Here is a 17,300-nt window from a genome sequence, read left to right as displayed (position 1 = left end):
CGTTGTTTGCTGAGTGTATTCTTCCAAAACAAGGTACAGATCACTACCTAGGAGACAATTCATTAATAGTAAGGCTTGTTGAAAGCACTGGAGTTTTTTAGCTTAGCAGTTTGCAAATATAGGAGGTTTCATGGGGTTCAAAAAGAGATGTAAAAAGAACTATTTTGAGCACCGCAGGTACCTTCTTCCACATCTTGTTAGCCCCAAAGACTTTCAGCCCTATAGACTATAAGGGGATCAAGATTAAATGGAAATGTAAATGTGAAGTGGGAACAGGCTGGAGTTTCTGAAAAGTTGAGTAAAACCTCCTTAGTCTCACTAGATGGTGCTGCAAAAACTCTGAACTTCTGATTTAAGACTGAAAAACAAGACATTTGTTTATGTAACAGAAAAATATAGTTATTTTTTCATCCCCCCTACTCCTTCCTGTTACATATCCTGGGTAATGCCTTTTTAAAACACTGTAAGGAAGAACATTTGTAATAATATTGCAGGATATGGTGCGTTTGTCCAACAGGCTCATATGCATGTATGATGCCTTATCTTGAAAAGTATCAGAAAAGACCCTGAGAATGCACATATCTTTTCATTCTCTTTTCTTTTTAGCTAGATATGGCTTGTTGAGATCAAAGCGACTTATTTCTGCTTGGCTGAACACTGACCTGATGCACCCACTCCTGTTTCTATCTCAGCATAATGCAGCTGGTTTCACACCTGATTGACAGAAGGCACGTTGAAATTTGGCAATTTAAAAGTTAGTACAGGGAAAGATCAGAGTGAAGTGTCACTGCTTCGTACCTCTCCACAATTAATGAATAATGAACGGGCTTAAAATATCAGTTTCCACAGAGACAAGTAGCCACTTTTAACCTCTGCACCACCATTTCTGGACGTGTTTGGGTCACATGCAGCATTGCTTCTTCTCATTCAAGAAGGAAATGAGACTGATTAGTTTTCTACAAATGTAGTTTTTCTATCTATGTCTGCAGATTTTCCATTCAGGTCTATGGTTTCTCTCTTAGGTTAGATGCTTGCTGTAGGGAATTTTAACACCTGTCATAGACACCCCCCCTGCCAGCATTTGCAGTGGTCAGAGACAGAATTGTTTCTCCAGGCCTAGTTGCAAAGATCTATCACATATCACAGACATCTGTAGGTAATTTGGTTATCCCAGGCTTCCATCCTACAAAAGAGAATGGGTACTTCTAGGGTTCACCTTAAAGAGGTATCTAGGATAGCCCAGCTAAACTGTACCTGCTCTTTTTCTGCTGACCATAATGACTGTGACTAGCTAAAATACACTCACAGTATATGTATCTGCAGTCAGGTGAGATGAATGTCACCAATATCTGGAACAGAAAGACTCACAGCTGGAGCACCAAGTGATAGCAGCTTGTGCAAGCTCTCTGCAGTGCACCTGTGAACGGGTGTCTCTTGCAAGCTGTCCACACAGGCTGCTGTGGAGGCTGTTGCAGAGCATGCCTGGAACATTGGCAAAACAAGCCAAGAAGGGTCTGAAAGATTGGAAGAATTCGTTCAGCTTGTCACTATCCTCAGCCCGGCTGAGCACAGAACTCCCCAGCTACCTTTCCTGTGAAATGCTTGCCTCAAGCATCATGTTTTACATTTTCAGGTATATGTTGTCCTCTTGCTTGTGTGGCCCTTAAGCATATGTGTGGTCTTTAGAACTCGGGAAGAATTAACGAGGTGCTAAGTTACAAACTTTCACCAAGGAAATTATGAAATTGCTTTTTTTTTTTTTAAAGGAATTTTAAGGAATTAAAAAAAGAATTTCTTCCTTCTTATAGCATTTGGATTTTGACACATGGTGGGTAAAAAGCAGGTAAGAATTCTGCAGTCATTACATTTCTCCTTAAAAATACAAAACGTCTCCCCTGATATTAAGAATATTCCTTGGAGTTGTTTTGCAAAGGTTGCACCAGTGCAACTTTAAAATAAAACAAACACTCATGGAAAAGTGTCAGAGGTGTTTTTCTTTTTTTAATGTCTGCTGGGCTGATAATTGATATGAATGATTTGTGAGATTCCAACATAGCAATGTGTTTCAACTGATACCATTCTTTTAATTTAAGATTATCCACTTAAAGAAATGGTTGGCACAAGAGGCAAAATGCATGTAATGTAATTCATACCAGCAATCAACTTGTAATTACAAAGGAAATTAAACCATGACTTCAAACTGCCTAACTCCTCCCTCAGGCCAACTAGTTAGTTATTTTGTAAGCAGAAGCAAAGGGAACCCATTCCCATTATGAAGAATAATGGCCACTGTTAGGGTGACAACACACGCTCAGCAACTGGAACTGTAAGTTCTGGGCTGGCCTTTGGTAGCTCCCGAAATGTTTTGGTCTGAGTAAAAAATGTGTTGGCCAGTGAGTTATCTGTCAGTTACTGCAAATTAACATTACTGTCAGAGCTTGAGATTTTGGTTGGGACTTTCTGTCAGTTCAGGGTTTATGAGTTTCCTGTGTCCAATTTGAACTTCCATTGAGGGACATTCCCATTTAACCTCAAAGCTGGGAACTGGTGTCATACCTTACTCTTCTCTTCCCAGTACATCTGAGGAACAGCTGAAAGAGATTGAAGCAGTGTTTTAATTTTGCTAAAATTCACTTTTGGACTAAATGAGGGACTTGGTTATATCACAGGAGCATCATTCTTTCCCTTTTTGGAGGCACCATTCCATGATGTGCTAATTCCACCCCCAGACTGCATATCTAGCTGTCTAAGGAAGAGTTAAATACCTAATAATATTTTTGTCCTTCTTCGTCAGCCTGAAGGAAATTCGAATAGATTCAGTTATTAAGATATTAAAGGAAATTGGTTAAAACATTCTTTCTCTGTGGGGACTTGAGGATTAGAGAGGTGTTTCTAGACACAGCTCTGAATAATTTAGTTAGATGGTTTGCCCTTAGAGATCAGAACCAAATGAACCATGAAATAGACCCTCTGGCTGTTATTTCCTAATTGATGTGATAGGAAGACACTCCCAAGTCAGGTGGACTGACATGGATTTAATGACTTATACTGCAATATTATTATTTAGTAGTAGTAATGTTGCAGCTGTTACATTCCAAGATTCAAGTGCATAAGAAACGTAGTATTTCTTATAGACTAGTCTATAGATGGGAGAAGTGCACAAGCTTTCAGGCACAAGTTCACTCCATTAGGTTATCAGAAACATTGTTCAATAAATTTGACCTTCATTTATTTTGAAGGAACAGCTCTGCTCAGAGTTTAGTATATCAGGTTTTTATTTCCTCCTGGAAACAAAATTTCGCTTTGCAAACAGCCTCATTACTATCCATTTGCAAAGTAATTGCTGAAAGCTTTTTGTTCTCTTCTTTGAAAGTATGTAGTTTAGAAACACAAGGGCTGATCGAGATGCAAGACAAGATATGACAAAGGGATGTTATGCCAAAAACCTCTGTTTTTTCCAGATATGTGGGCAGCCTAATAAAGGTATTGCCTCTTCCTACGTATCTTATGACTCTATGCTATTATTTTTGTTAAGGAGCTACTGAAAACTCTCAGCAATCACCCTACAAATTGCTAATAATGAGGTAATTTGTGAAATGAAATTGTATTTGCAGTAGGAAAATAAAACCATAAGTAGTGAATTCTAAAGAGAACATCTTTTTGAAACAACTGAAGCTCAAATTTATTGAACATTTTGCGGAAAAAAAAGGAGTTGTAAAATGCCTCAGAGTTGGAATAAAGAAACACTGCTATGGTGAAACAGAAGAACCTTTATGCTCAGACATATGCAGCTCAGTTACAGCATTTGCCACATCTGACATAATGTTGGTGGAGGACAAAGAACACTTAGAGTTCAGCTGGAAATGTAAATCTTTCACACATCTCATGGTGTAAGATTCTGGAGTGGATCAGTTTTCTCTCTGAATATAATATGTGAATGAAAAAAAGTGGCCTATATTTCTTTAACCTAAACTCAATCAGTATCTATATTGGGAGTGCAATTTTCTTGCAGAGCTCCTATAATCAAGTGGAGAGAAACAGACACCACCAAGGGTGAGCTCTGGCTGACATGAGCTGCCATCAGGAGGGTGGGTAGCTTCCTCCATTGATAGTTCTCCAGTTATCGTATTACAAAGTGTATCAAAGAAAGCTGTGTGGCTTGAATTTTGGCCACTGAAGGCAAAATCAACCTTATGTTTTCAATAAGGCTCACTACACACAATGAAAGTGCTCATCTTCCTTTGTAGAGGTTTGATTTTATTTTTACTCATTTCCTTATAATAAGGTGGTGGCTGAAAATGCACATCTACTGAAATTGCAAGTTAAGTCAGTATTCAGTAGAGTATATCTTGTGTCTGGCCAAATCTCGAGTCAGCCAGTCAAGAGGTGAAACTGGGCTTCTCACAACAATGAATTTCAGTAAAAAGTTGGTGAGGTAAAGGATGAGAACTCTTGGCTTTTAAGGCTATTCATGCATATTACACACCAGCTGCAAAGGTAGCACGTCGCCTCTCCCAGTATCATCAGTGTTCATTGGCATGCCTTATGCTACAACATGCAAGCTGCATGTTTCATTAATACTTGCAAATTCTCCTACTCTCAGGAAGAAAAGATAAAGCTGAAAGCACAGGCTCATTTCTGCTAATGTTTTGCTCCACTGAATCAGTTCGGCAACAGCAACAGCAATCACCGGACCTCAGGGAAAAATGTAAAAAGAAAATGTTGATTTATTTGCCTGTTTTATGGTGGAAGCAGAGGCACACTGATAGGCTTTGACTGATAAAGTGTTTCAGAGATCTAGAAAGGACATCAACAGCACTGCCGCAAACCTTCCTCTGATTTGAGATAATTTCTTCTCCAAAGAGCCTTTAAAGATGGGGTTTTTATTCTTTCAGTTACTGGAGCATTAACTAGCCATTAGCTATTTATTCAAGTAGATACACAAATGCAGTAGAGGAAGTTTAACAAACTTTTTCAGCACATTTCCATCAGTTCCCAATAGCAGCTTCATACAGTGTTTTATCAGCCACTGTCTGGTGGAGACTTATCCTGGAACAGCAGGTCAATCTTTGACACAAAACTGATCACCTGGAGCAGTGATCAGCTTCTCCATTCATCAGGACAATAGAGAAATGTCATGCAAAAATTCTATTTTTTCAGAAACCATAGGCAAAATTCATTTATAGGGGCACATGATGTATAGTTATTTATGTCAAGAGAAGGAACCATAAGAACACAACCTTTGGCTGTTACAGGCAATGATGTCATTGCTGCTTAGGCTACAAGAGTCCAGCAACCCTACTCCACACATTTCTGCATATGATCAAGCATGTCCTAGTGTTTGGAGCAAATTTAAGACCTATTGTAAAAGATAAAGGGCGACAAAGAAGCCGTCCCCACAGGAAGAGTGCAAGAGAGTTCTGTAGCAGAAGCACAGGAAGATGCTTGAGGCTCCAGAGCTGTACACAATCATCTACTGATCACGACAGAAATTTAACCTTGAGAAGAAGGGAGGATTAGGATTAGGATTAGATTTTTAGGGCATAATCAATATAAAGAAGAGCATGTATGCAGCATATGCAAAATATCCAGTGGATGGTGAAAAGACAAAAGTGATAATAAGAAGGTACAATGCCAGTAATGGCCTCTGCAAGTAAAAGAACAAAGGCAAAATTGAGAGAAGAATCGCTCTAGGACTGTCCCCCGTTATGGATGCTGGAACTCATCAGCGTTGCTACCTCAACACCAGAAGGTTCTTGCTTCCCTTTGGCGTGGAATGATTGCTGCTTTTGGATTTGCTGTGCACTTTTTACAAATACAAACTCAACAATCATACACCAAGTTACTATCTTAGGACTGGTTTCAATAAATTTAAAGAACAGTGAGTGAGTGCTGTTGTGACTGTGTATGTGTGTGTGCAGGCCTGTGCGTGTCTTTCAATCCAAACTTCCTATAAAACAGTGTGGTTGATACTGGGTCACAGTCATTGTAATATCAGATGTAGCCCTTAGGAATCACATTCCACCCTGAAAATCCATATTCTCTCAGAGTTACCTGGGATTTCTGTGGCACATACGTTCTGTGTGAGGACTTCGTTCAAGGCTGTGCTTCCCTTAGCGTTCTCACACAGTTTCCCTGTTTCCTCTGAGAATGGTAAAATTCCTTCCCTGGATAAAATGATGGGGTTTTCTTAGCTAAGCCTCATATTTCAGCCCCAAAAGTGGTAAATATTTAATATATGCAAAGGAATTGCTGCATTAGCTTATTCCATCAAATTATCTGGAATCTGTGTATAGCCTCAAATAGAAAAATGTACTGCATGAAACCTGTATTGAATTGAGGAGCAATTGCACATATACTTTTAAAAAATGAATATCTCTCAGCCTTCAGAAATGTTCTTGCATTTCTTCTGTAGGCATTGTGCTAGATATACATGTGTCATTAGTCTAGAAGAGATGAGACAAGTAATTTATTGCCAAGTAGAAAGATGGGCAGAACTGTAGGAGATGAAGTGTAGTCACAAGACTGAGGGGACAGGGGCCTTCAAAGTGTGAGGTACAACAACCTCTGCTTTTGATCTACTGGGTGTTTGAAACCACCATTCCCATATCCACTGCTTCTGGCTCTGAGCTCTTCTTCCCAGGCACTCAGGAAAGAGTGAGTTTTTGTGTGGAGACCCTACAAACCAAATTTTTGATCTTGGTAATTTCTTTATGAAACACATGTCTTAAGTTTAAGGATTTATATTTGGAGACATTGTAATTTCTGGCTTAGTGCTGAACCCCTTTGCATTCCAGCAGTAAGCAGGTGAGTTATCCATGGTTGGAGCAAGAGGTGAGAAAGTAAATCAAAGGATTGCTCCTGTGCCTGAGCCATGCTACAGCTAGGATTTTCTGAACATTTCTGTTAGAAGTTTCTCTGCTTCTGATACTCCTCTGCATGAATACGTGTGCTGTTCCCTGTGCCTTGAAGAATTTTAGTATTCTTTGTCTTTACTTGTTATATGCTCAGACAAATATACTTTCATGGCAGGAAGAAGGAAACAAAAGGAAATGACTCACCCAGATAGCAGAAATGAAATATATTTTTCTATTATATTCTATATCTGCTAACAAAATAACCATAAATGGTGCAGTGATGCCAAAGTAGACATTCTCTGAGATGCTTTTAGAGGTGTTTAGAAACGTGGCTCTGACAGATGAGGAAATGAAAGAAAGTCAAACATTTTTCTGCCAGGTCCATCCAGTTTACAGTTGATGGGAATTGTGTAGAAGGTCAGTTTGTGAAGAATATGCATATGCAAAAGGAGTTTCTGCTCTGTGAAAATATAGACCTGATTGCTTTTTGAAAAACAAAAAAAAATTGGGGAAAAATATTTTAGTGGAAAAATTTAAACACGACTGTCTTGAGTTTGGGTTGAGTTTCTTTCTCCCTTTTAGATAGAGAAGGAGACTTGTATCACTGAGGGTTTTTTCCTGCACTGTGAATCAGAAACAGGCAAGACAAGCTTGAAGGGAACAGTTCAGGCTTCCCAGAAAGCTGAAACAGATTCACAAGCTCATCTGGGCTGCAGTTTAACAAGTACAGTACAGCAGTCATCTTGGGACAGGTTTGTCTGGAGACATGCTACACGGAAGTGACGGAGGATTCAGACCATGACCCATGTCCAGATTGCAACACCAGGCTGGGCTGAGTGTCAGTGTCATGCTAATGCAGCTATACTGGTCTGGTACTTCTTCCTGTTTAGTCAGTGTTAGCCTGGGAATATCTTTACACTGTGCTCTACTGGGTGGAGAAAATGTGTCTTACAGGGATGTAGTGATATTTACTTTATTTTAGGAGAAAAGATACTTTTTTACAGATTATGCTTTCCCTTCTGCCTTTGTAGGACGATTATTAGCTGCCAACAACAATAGAGGTTTTGTAAAAATAATGTAACAGTTATCTATGGGATTAGACATCTGGATTTGTGACTTTCTGTAGTTTTCTTCATCACCTTTTGGAAAGATCAATTTTCTTGAACTCATTGGAAGTTCAGAACACACCTGGATTAATCAAAAAAGTAAAATGGAATCTCCTTCTCGTGTCCTTGTCCTCATACTCATTAACACTGTCATGGTCATGTTCTGAGCACAGCCTCTGCCTTTGTCAGCCCCTAAAATATATCTCAGCATTCAAGTGAGACTGATATTAGTCATGAAAGTGCTAAACTGCTCATCTGTAGCAGGTAGTACAGAAGAGTCTGGCCCTCCCTTGGGCTTTTTGGAGCTAACTTAGATGCTAAAATGTAAGGGATAGAAATCCTGAACCAAATTCTTCTCTCACATGATAACTTGTCCTGCCAGGCCACAAGAAGAAAGAAGCAGGCCTGACATCACTTATGTGTGAATGTGTCTCACAGGAAAATCTGCATGAAGAATAAGAATATAATCCCATGGTTGCCCCCTATCATAAACCTCAGTAGGACTGGAAGGGGGACTGTGCATATTTGGGGGATGAAAATGTTGTATGAGACTTCCTGCTCCTTTGAGGACTTGGAATGTGCACACCCTTGGTATTTGGGATTCACATGACATTTTCCATCAAAACAAAAGATAAAATAATAACAATAACTATTATAAAACAAGCAGTAGGCAAACACAGAAGTCTGTGATTTAGAGAAATTAGGTTACCAAACCTTCTGTCTCTCAAATATGTGATCTGAAAAAAAATCGTTGCTCAGTTTGTCAGTCATGTGTTTCTCCATAAACACAGGGTGTCTAATCTCATCCTCATTTACACATTCTCATGGGTGCTGTGATATCTAGAGGTTTATGGATGCCTAAAGGCTACATTATTAATATGAGATAAGCCAACTATAATTTACATACAAGGCACAGACTATTTAATTTTATGTTCAGTATTTCATGGCTCAGCTGAAGTGGTGGGTTGTTTAAATATTCAAGTAGAGGAAACTGAGAAGGAGAGCTATTTGCAATGTCAATGGAGAGCTATTTTAGGAATGTCAAAGCACCTTCACCTAAATATGCCACTATAACAAGTTTGGGGCCATTGCTGGCCTGTGGTTTCTGCAGGCTTTCCAGGAATTACACCCAGCTGGGTAAAGGCCGAAGGCAACATACTTTCAGAGACTTCCTGAGGAATATGAAGAAAAACTGCTGCTGCTCTGTGTCCTGCTAATGCTACATTTCTCATCTTTCTGTCCATGGGAGCTCAGTGCCCAGGTCAGGCAGAGAGCGGTGACAGTGGGCAGTGGTGGCAGTGGTGGAAGTGGTGGCTGCAGGAAAAGTACCTTGCTTCTGAGTTAGATGGGGAGCAATGGCCCAGCACACCTTGGCCTCAGCTGCTGGAGCTTATCTCAGGGGGTAAAAACACAATTCAACCTCTGCCCTGCTCACTCAGGCTAATTACTGTGAATTAGTGCCAAATGAAAGCATGAAAAAGCTGCATTTTATGATGGTTGCTGGCTAGACAGCAGACACCACTAACAGGTAGGTCACTGACCTGCTATCATGACAAGAGAAATTTTAATGAAAAATTTATTTGGAAGTTGTGCCCTAGAGATGATGATGCCTGTGTCCTGCTGCCAGCCCAGGTATCCAGTTTACATGGGGCAGTGTGTGACACACAACATATCCAGAGTACAGATCAGTTGTTTGCCACCATGATACCTCAAAACTAAACTAGGGGATGAAAAAGTTCTACAGTATTTTAATTTCAGCCAGTTTACATCTAGAAAGCCCTAAGCAAATTGATCTGATTAAACAGCTGTTTTTCTTTCCATCAGAAGGTTAAACTAGAGATCTCCCAAGTACCCTTCCAACCTGATTTATTCTTTAACTTTATGGTTCTATATATTATGAATCTATAGTATACATAGTTAAATATATATAAAAATGCATATATATATATATAAATTACATAAATATATTAATATATACACATATGAAAAGCTTCAGTAAGGACTAAGCAGAGATTAGCTTATTTACCCTTGGAGCAGTAAATTTGCCCAACAGAAAGAAACTGCACATCCCCATGAGGTCTATGAAGAGACAGCTAGAGTAAGAAGAAAGTAGATGGGGCCACCAGGAATACCAGGCCATCAAAATCTCACTAGAGCTCCCTGTGTGTATACACAAATGTAACTCTAATACAGAGAGAAATATGGGAAAATACTGTGCAAGTTCAACTCTTCCTCTGCTTTGAAACAGCAAATCTCAAGTGTACTTTCAGAGACTGTCCCTTAGTTGCTTGCAAAGTTTTAAATTCTACGACACATTTGTGGTCCCAGGAAAAGGTAGTAATTTTTCCTATAAATCCTAGACATCTTTTTCATGTGTATTTTTAATTAGTATCTTGGGGAATTCACTCTACATTTTCCTTGGCTTTATTACAAATCCATCATGAATTACACTTTTACAACTTTTATGATTAACAGGGTGTTAGATACCTTCTGCACATGTAAGTTTTGCCTTCATTTGAAAGATGTGTTCTGTTTTCATTTACAAATAAGCATCACAAGGAAGACCAGGAGGACCTTGCTGCTGACTGAGTGCTGAAGGCCAGGGGGATCTGACCTGATGAGAAGGAGCTCTTTGGGTGCGATAGCAGAGTACCAGGGCCTTCTGCTGCAGAGCCTGGGCTTTGGGCTCTGTCTTTAGCCTGCACATCTACTGACAGGTACTCCCTGCTGTAAACTCCTTTGAAGTTTCTGCATCTGTAATCTGCCTGTGACAGCAAATGCAGAATTTTTGGTCTGTGCTCCATGCAGCCTGGCCAGACATTGAGTTTTGAAGTGGACTTTTGACAGGAAATATTTATGGCTAAATCCCAGAGCAGGCACCATGCAGTGCTGCTGTGCTCAGAAGTGAGGTGACATCTGCTTGTTGGAGACCATGACTTTTAAGCTCTTTCTTACTTGGATGGCACAGTTATGATGGAAATGGTCTGTGAAATTACATTCCCACAACAGAAGTCATCAGTGTTCAAGAATAAATGAGAAGGTGAATTTGTGTTTCTGCTTCATATTATTTGAGTGTTGACAGGGGCATAGTGAGGAGGAAAAAAAAAAGGAAGTAAATCACACAGAAACGTAGGACCAGGGAGAAATAAAAGTTTTGTCACAAAGTCCAATGGATGAAAGGGAACAAATCAGACCTGACTTACAACCCTTTTCTCATTTGGAATAGTCATTCGGGTTAGCTACTGGAGAGGATTTTGCCCAGTATAAGCTAAGACTGATGACACAGGCTTGGCTGGAGAAGAGATGGACTTCTGAACATAATACAGAAAGGGACATGACTCTTGCAGCTTTGGACAAAGAAAGGGGTAGGAAAAGACACTGAGTACTATAAATATATGTGTTGCCTAAAATTTTTATTGCCTTGTTTTCCAAGGTTACTAATTTAGATAAATTCCTCCAACCATTAGCTGTGGAGATTCAGAAAGCTGCAAAAGACAGGTGGACATGCATACATCCCAAAATCCAACCTTTCTCTGCCCATACACTCCCACACTAGATTCGCAGCAGAGTCCTGTGATACCATCAGCCCTGCTAACTGCAGAGGGAAAAGCTGGAACCCAACCCCACACCCTTGGGTGACAAGGTTGTCATCCTGCACAGCCAGCTCAGCAACCCTGGCCCTGATGGAGCTAATGCTGGTCCTCAAATGTCATCACTGCCCTTCCTCACCTCCAGTCCAATGCCCTGGAAGAGCAGCTATACCAGGTAGCAACATGTGGGGCACAGCTGTGCAGTAGCCTGCCACTTACTTGTCCCAAATGATGGATACCCCTTTCTCACTGGCTGTGCTAACGCTCACTATCCTGGCATATGACAAACTCTGTGAGGCTTGCAGTAGAGCTGTGGGCAGTGATAACATTGCTTTTCTCTGTCCTCCTGGTGGCTTAAATGAGCTAAAATAGTTAGCAAAGCTGGTTGGTGCACTGTCCCCCGCACCCTTGTGAGGGAGAAAGGCTTCTGGATATGTGCAGCTCTGACTTATATTGGGGTTCACCCCTGGATTTGTGCCCTCCAGAGTCCCCTCTGTATTCTACCCTTCACCAAGCAATGGCTGAGTGTGGTGAGAAGCTGAGTTTGTGCTCTTTCCCATGGAGCCCTTTACTTTTGTTCAGCACTTCTTTGTTGTTCTGTTAATACAAGTTAACAGCCTCTTGAACCAGCATCTCTTTATCAGCAGAAAAGCATCATGATTCAGAACATCAAGTGCTGCACTTGTGCCCTCAGGAGGGAAGGCAGAGAATGGGAAGATCAAGAAGATGAACCAGCCTATATCTCTTTGAAAGGCCAAACAAGCACTGAGATAGAGTGAGTGCATTTATCTAGGGGCTTTGCATTCTTGCATCTTCCTGCTGGAAACTGGAATCAGATACAGGTGTTTCTATTTTTCTTACTGAAAAGATTCAGGATATCATGACATTTGTCATATATGTCTTACTGACTTGCAAGAAAATTATGTGCTTGGTGTATCTCACAGACAATAAGGAATGAAACTTCATGCTGTCTTAATGCCACACTTCAGTTCTGTGGAGTTATTCCAATTTAATGAAAAAGGAGAAATAAGTAGGACCCCAGAGATATTAATGGAATAGCTGTCACACAGCGTGTCAGCATCAGTGGCAGCATGAGGGTGCACAGATCCTGGCCAGTCCTATACTCCAACCCTGCTGTTAGCTGGTCCCTGAGTATTTCCCTGCAAATCACATTATTGCTGAGCCTGAGAGCCTCACTTCAGGCTTTCAGCTAAATGGCAAGTGAAAATAAATCTTAGTTGCTCTATGCTCCATCTGTAGTCAGTAGCAAGAGGTGTAGGGGCAAACCATACCTCACATGGGCTGGAGCACACTCTGTCAGTGCTGATCCCCTCCATTAACTGCAATCAAAGACTAACCAAAATTAATTTGAGTGTGAAGGGTAAATGTCTAAAATTGCACAGTCCCACACCAGTCATATAAATGCACCTAATCATTTCCTCAGACTGGTGTGTTTGAAATACACCATCAGATGCTCCTGGAAAGTGGGAGAATACTTTCAGGGCTGTTTCCCAGATTTCTTTCATGGAAACCTGCAGGTTTTTGCATGCAGGGCTCATCTATGTGTACCTCTGCCTTTCAGCAGAGGAGGTATTGCTTAAATAGTTGTTTGTGTGTCTGCAAATCTGCTTATCACTGTTCTGTTTCTTGCCTGCTTCCTTGTGGTGGGTGTAAATCTCTACCCAGGCTAAAGAAGAGAGTAAAACCTGACTTGTTTGCAGTGTACCTGATGGACTGGTAGCTTCCAGGCCATCCTCTCTCTGCATTGGGAAAACATTCTCAGATTTGTAGGTGGAAATATGAGAATATCATTGATCAAATGTCCCATGCAGCAAGGTCCTCATTTTCCATTAGTAACACACCCAAAGACTTTCTTCAGCCAGGAAAGAGGAAAGGATAATTCTTGGTCCCCTAGAAATCAATGACAAGACTTATATGTATGAAAATTTCACATATGTATGAAAATTTCACACCTTTCTGAAAGGAAAAAGGCATGGGAGATTTGCTGATTAACTTGCCACATAAAAATCATACGCCTTCTTAAAAAATAACTTACATTAAAACAGGAATTTGCATTATAATGGAAGAACTGATAACAAAGAAATGAGCTGAGCAAATTATGTCGTAATGTGGTAAAAATATATAAGGAACAAAGTCATTGGAAAAGAACTTGACAGGTTTCTTAATGTTTTAAATTGGAAATGAAAGCTCTTCAGAGTTTCAAAGATTTCCATGTTGACTTTAAAACTAATTTTGTTCAAGAAAAGAGCCTTCTGTTTTCAAAACTGCAAAATTACAAGCTTCATTCTTTTTTTCCCATCTTTAACAGCTTCAACTTCCAAATCATAAAAGTATAAAAGATATTTCAGCCAAAATGAAAATTATGTTTTCTGGCTGTAGCTAAATAAATATTTTCCTGGAGTTTTGGTTGAAGAAAGTTGGGGCTATTTTGACTTTGTATCTAGATGTTGAGTGGGAATATGCTTTGGTGCTTAAAAAATATCTGAATATAATCTGAAGAAAAATGATTAAGAATCCTCTACTGGAACCAAGATTGCTTGGTGCTAAACTTGGACTCTGTTACAGTGTATGCATTCAAACCCATAAAAATACGTGTGGTCTCAGAAAAAGTTTCAAAATAATTTAAGATATTAAAGTGCCTGCACATTGTGGTTGATTATTACTGTCCTGAAGTGTCTCCCTGGCAAGGACAGAAGCAGGCTGCACACCTCTGCCTTCCCTTGTGATCAGTATGCCAGGAACCAGCTTCCAGGAAGTGCTATTCTCCTAAAACCAATTGATTTCAACAATTTGGAGACATTCAAGTATCTTTGAGGATAGGTGTAGGTAAGTGAGAAAATAGTTTTGATGTTTCAAGTGCTGTGAGGAGGGGAAGGAAAAAGGATAATTCTTAATTTCCAGAGGTCTAAAACCAAAAAGGTTGTTTCATTCTGACTTGTACTGTTCGTGAAATTAATAAACAAATCAAATGCAGTGACAGCTTGACATATGCCATGTGTACATTGTCTAGGTATCTGTATACATCATGGTATGTGACTGTCTTCACTGATACAGCATTTTTTAGGAGACCAATGACATGATGCACATAAGCATCATGTTGCTCAGGCAAGACGTGGCTTCAGCTGCACTGCATGCAGCACCTAGATGAGGGTTTGAAGCATCTCACTTTCCAGCTGCTCTCGCGTTACTTTTCCTTTGTGATTGAATCTATATTACCAGAGCATGTCCAAGATCCTGCATCCTGCTGAACCCTTTCCTGAGAGATAAAATGCAGCAAGTGACCAGTCCCATCTGTCCCTTCTTGATTTCCGTGGTAAAGAAATCCAGGCACGTGGGCTGCAGGAATTCCTGATGTGCTCTAAACTTGTCAGCTACTCAGGTATCAGGATCCTGGGAGACCAGGCATCCTAAGGAGCTCTGCAGCATATGCTGGAAGGCACATCAGCAAGTACCAAGAAAGTGGAATGCTTGGCTACACTAGCCATATCCCACTGGGAGTGAGAAAAACACAAAGGATGTGGTTAGTAGTATCTAGAGATGGTCTGAAGCAAATGCTAAGACCTCTAAAGGAGGGAAAAGTTCAAGCTCCAATATGACAGTTTCACATAGTTTCCAGTGCTGTTAGCATTGTACAATTACCGAGGATCTCCTGGGACTGAATATGCTGAATCCTACACATATTTATCCTTCAATTCCTACTGGAGTTAGTTCTCACACAAGGCACGGCATGATGTTTCCTTACTATCAACTCATTCAGCCGAGAATATCAGTTTAATAATACATAGAAATGCAAGTTCAACCTAGATGCTTCAGAAGAAAGTTAGAAATGAATAGCAAAAAGACAGGATGCTCTACACTTTACTTGTTTCCTCTGTAGATCTATTTGTAATATTAATCACAAAGCTAAGATCAGCCATATGTGATGGCAAAAACACAGAGATATCATGTGATGCATGGCGAGTCCCCATGAAATTTGCTCATATCATTCCCAGATTGTCCACCCCTCTCTCCACTTCTCCTGCACATATTTAATGCAGCTCTTTTATAATTTGTCATTAAACCTGTAGTTCCGTAACATAGGAAATGTAAGGACATTGGCCATTGGCCATGGTCCAGTTATTATGTAAATTCATAGCAAAATGAGGAAGAAAAGGCCAAGTCTTGGCATGGGAATAGCAGGCAGCTGCCTAGTGCAGCAGGTGGTGAAATGACCATCAGCTTCCAGACATGCCCAGACTGGCTGCGAATTAAATGGATGTTGGTGTGTGGAATTTTTAGAAGATGGAGGCTAACATTGCCAAGACCAGCTGTTGCCACCTTCACTTCTTCCTTCTGCTGGAAGCAGGAGGAGCATAGAGCTGTTTTTTTAGGGTTCTCCCCAAGCTTCCTGTCCTTCTTTCTGCCTTCTTGTGATAGGGGTGGCCTTGCCTGGGTACCACCCTGGTCTGAACTGTGATAATAGTTCTATCAGGAATTCAGCTAGCTGTTACTGTGACTGATGAGCATTTCATTAATTGCAGCGATATTTTTTATGTACCAAAAGAGAAGTTATTACCTGTAAAGTTTACTTTCAGGAGATAATCTTTGTACAACTTCCTGCCATCCAGATGCTTCATGGCATCACAGAGTTTGGTGGTATTTGGACAGAGAGTCCTCTGCATTTTATGCAAGGCATGGGCCATTGCATACACAGCATTCACAACAAACATGATCTTGGATTCTTGCTCGTAGTTGGAACTGTTGATGGTGAAGTGCTTTTCACAAGCCTTTTTATGTGGTTTTCGGTTCTGCAGATTGCACTGGAATTTTTGCTCCCAAAAGTCCTTGAACCAGGGGTTGCGCCTGTTATTGTAAGGGCTGAGACTTTGGAAGTACTTGTCAAACTCTTTAACTGGATGGGAAGCAAGCTCCAAGGTTATCGCCCCAGAAGCGATGCGCTCATTGCCCTTGACGATACTCTCCTGTGCTCCCCATCCGTCGCTGGCAATCCAGGTGAAGGAAACGTTGAAACGGTTGGCAGCTGCAATGAGCTCCCGAGAGTCATCTGCTCTCATGAAGAGCACCACCACCCTGGCGCTGGGCTTCTGAAGCAGCTCCCTGATCACGCCATCATAGGACTTCCTGATGTTGGACCGTCCCACCTTCTCGGAGGTGGCGATGCAGATGTTGCGCAGGCGAGCTTCCTGCTCAAAGGCTTCGATCCCTGTCTCCCCGTAGTCGCCCTCTGAAGCAACTGTGGAGACGTAAGTCCAGTTGAAGTACCGCAGGATCTCAGCCATGGCTTTCGCCTGGTAGAAGTCCGGAGGCACAGTCCGCGCAAAATAGTCGTAGCGGGATTTGTCGCTCAGCTTGGCACTGGTGGAGGCGTAGCTTATCTGGGGGATCTGGAAGAGTCTGAGCAAATTTGCCACCTGGAGAGAAAGTGAGAAAACACAGGTTGTTAAAGAGTGGTGTTTATAAAATTGGACAGAAATATCCAGGGAAAGGCATTAACAGTGTTTTTTAATAAGATGTGTTCTGACAGTCACAGATTGAGGGTGTTGATAGAGGATGTTGATAAACTCCGGTGAGAGCAGTGCACTGTGCATAAGCACAAAAGCTGTTCTGCTGCCCAGTTAATTCCCTGGGTTCTAATGGAACTGTAAAGGACATTTATTTTTGTGAAATTGAGTCTGTTTAAATCAACAGAGAATTAGACACAAATGGACAATACACTTCAGTCTCAG

At 40.8% G+C, this 17,300-nt stretch overlaps 1 protein-coding gene across 4 annotated transcripts in view; it reads right to left on the bottom strand.

The window, feature by feature from the left end:
- GRM3 (glutamate metabotropic receptor 3) overlaps positions 1 to 17,300 on the bottom strand; it is a 103,463-nt gene that overhangs the window by 16,796 nt on the left and 69,367 nt on the right. For all 4 annotated transcript variants that reach the window (XM_017807847.1, XM_017807850.1, XM_017807848.1 and 1 more), the window contains one exon: positions 16,130 to 16,985. In XM_017807847.1, coding sequence (XP_017663336.1) covers positions 16,130 to 16,985 — 856 coding nt within the window. The remainder of the gene's footprint in view (positions 1 to 16,129; positions 16,986 to 17,300) is intronic.

Source organism: Lepidothrix coronata, unplaced genomic scaffold (assembly GCF_001604755.1).
Source record: "Lepidothrix coronata isolate B3197 unplaced genomic scaffold, Lepidothrix_coronata-1.0 Scaffold20, whole genome shotgun sequence".
Classification (NCBI taxonomy): Eukaryota; Metazoa; Chordata; class Aves; order Passeriformes; family Pipridae; genus Lepidothrix; species Lepidothrix coronata.
This window is presented reverse-complemented; position numbering and strand designations above follow the sequence as displayed.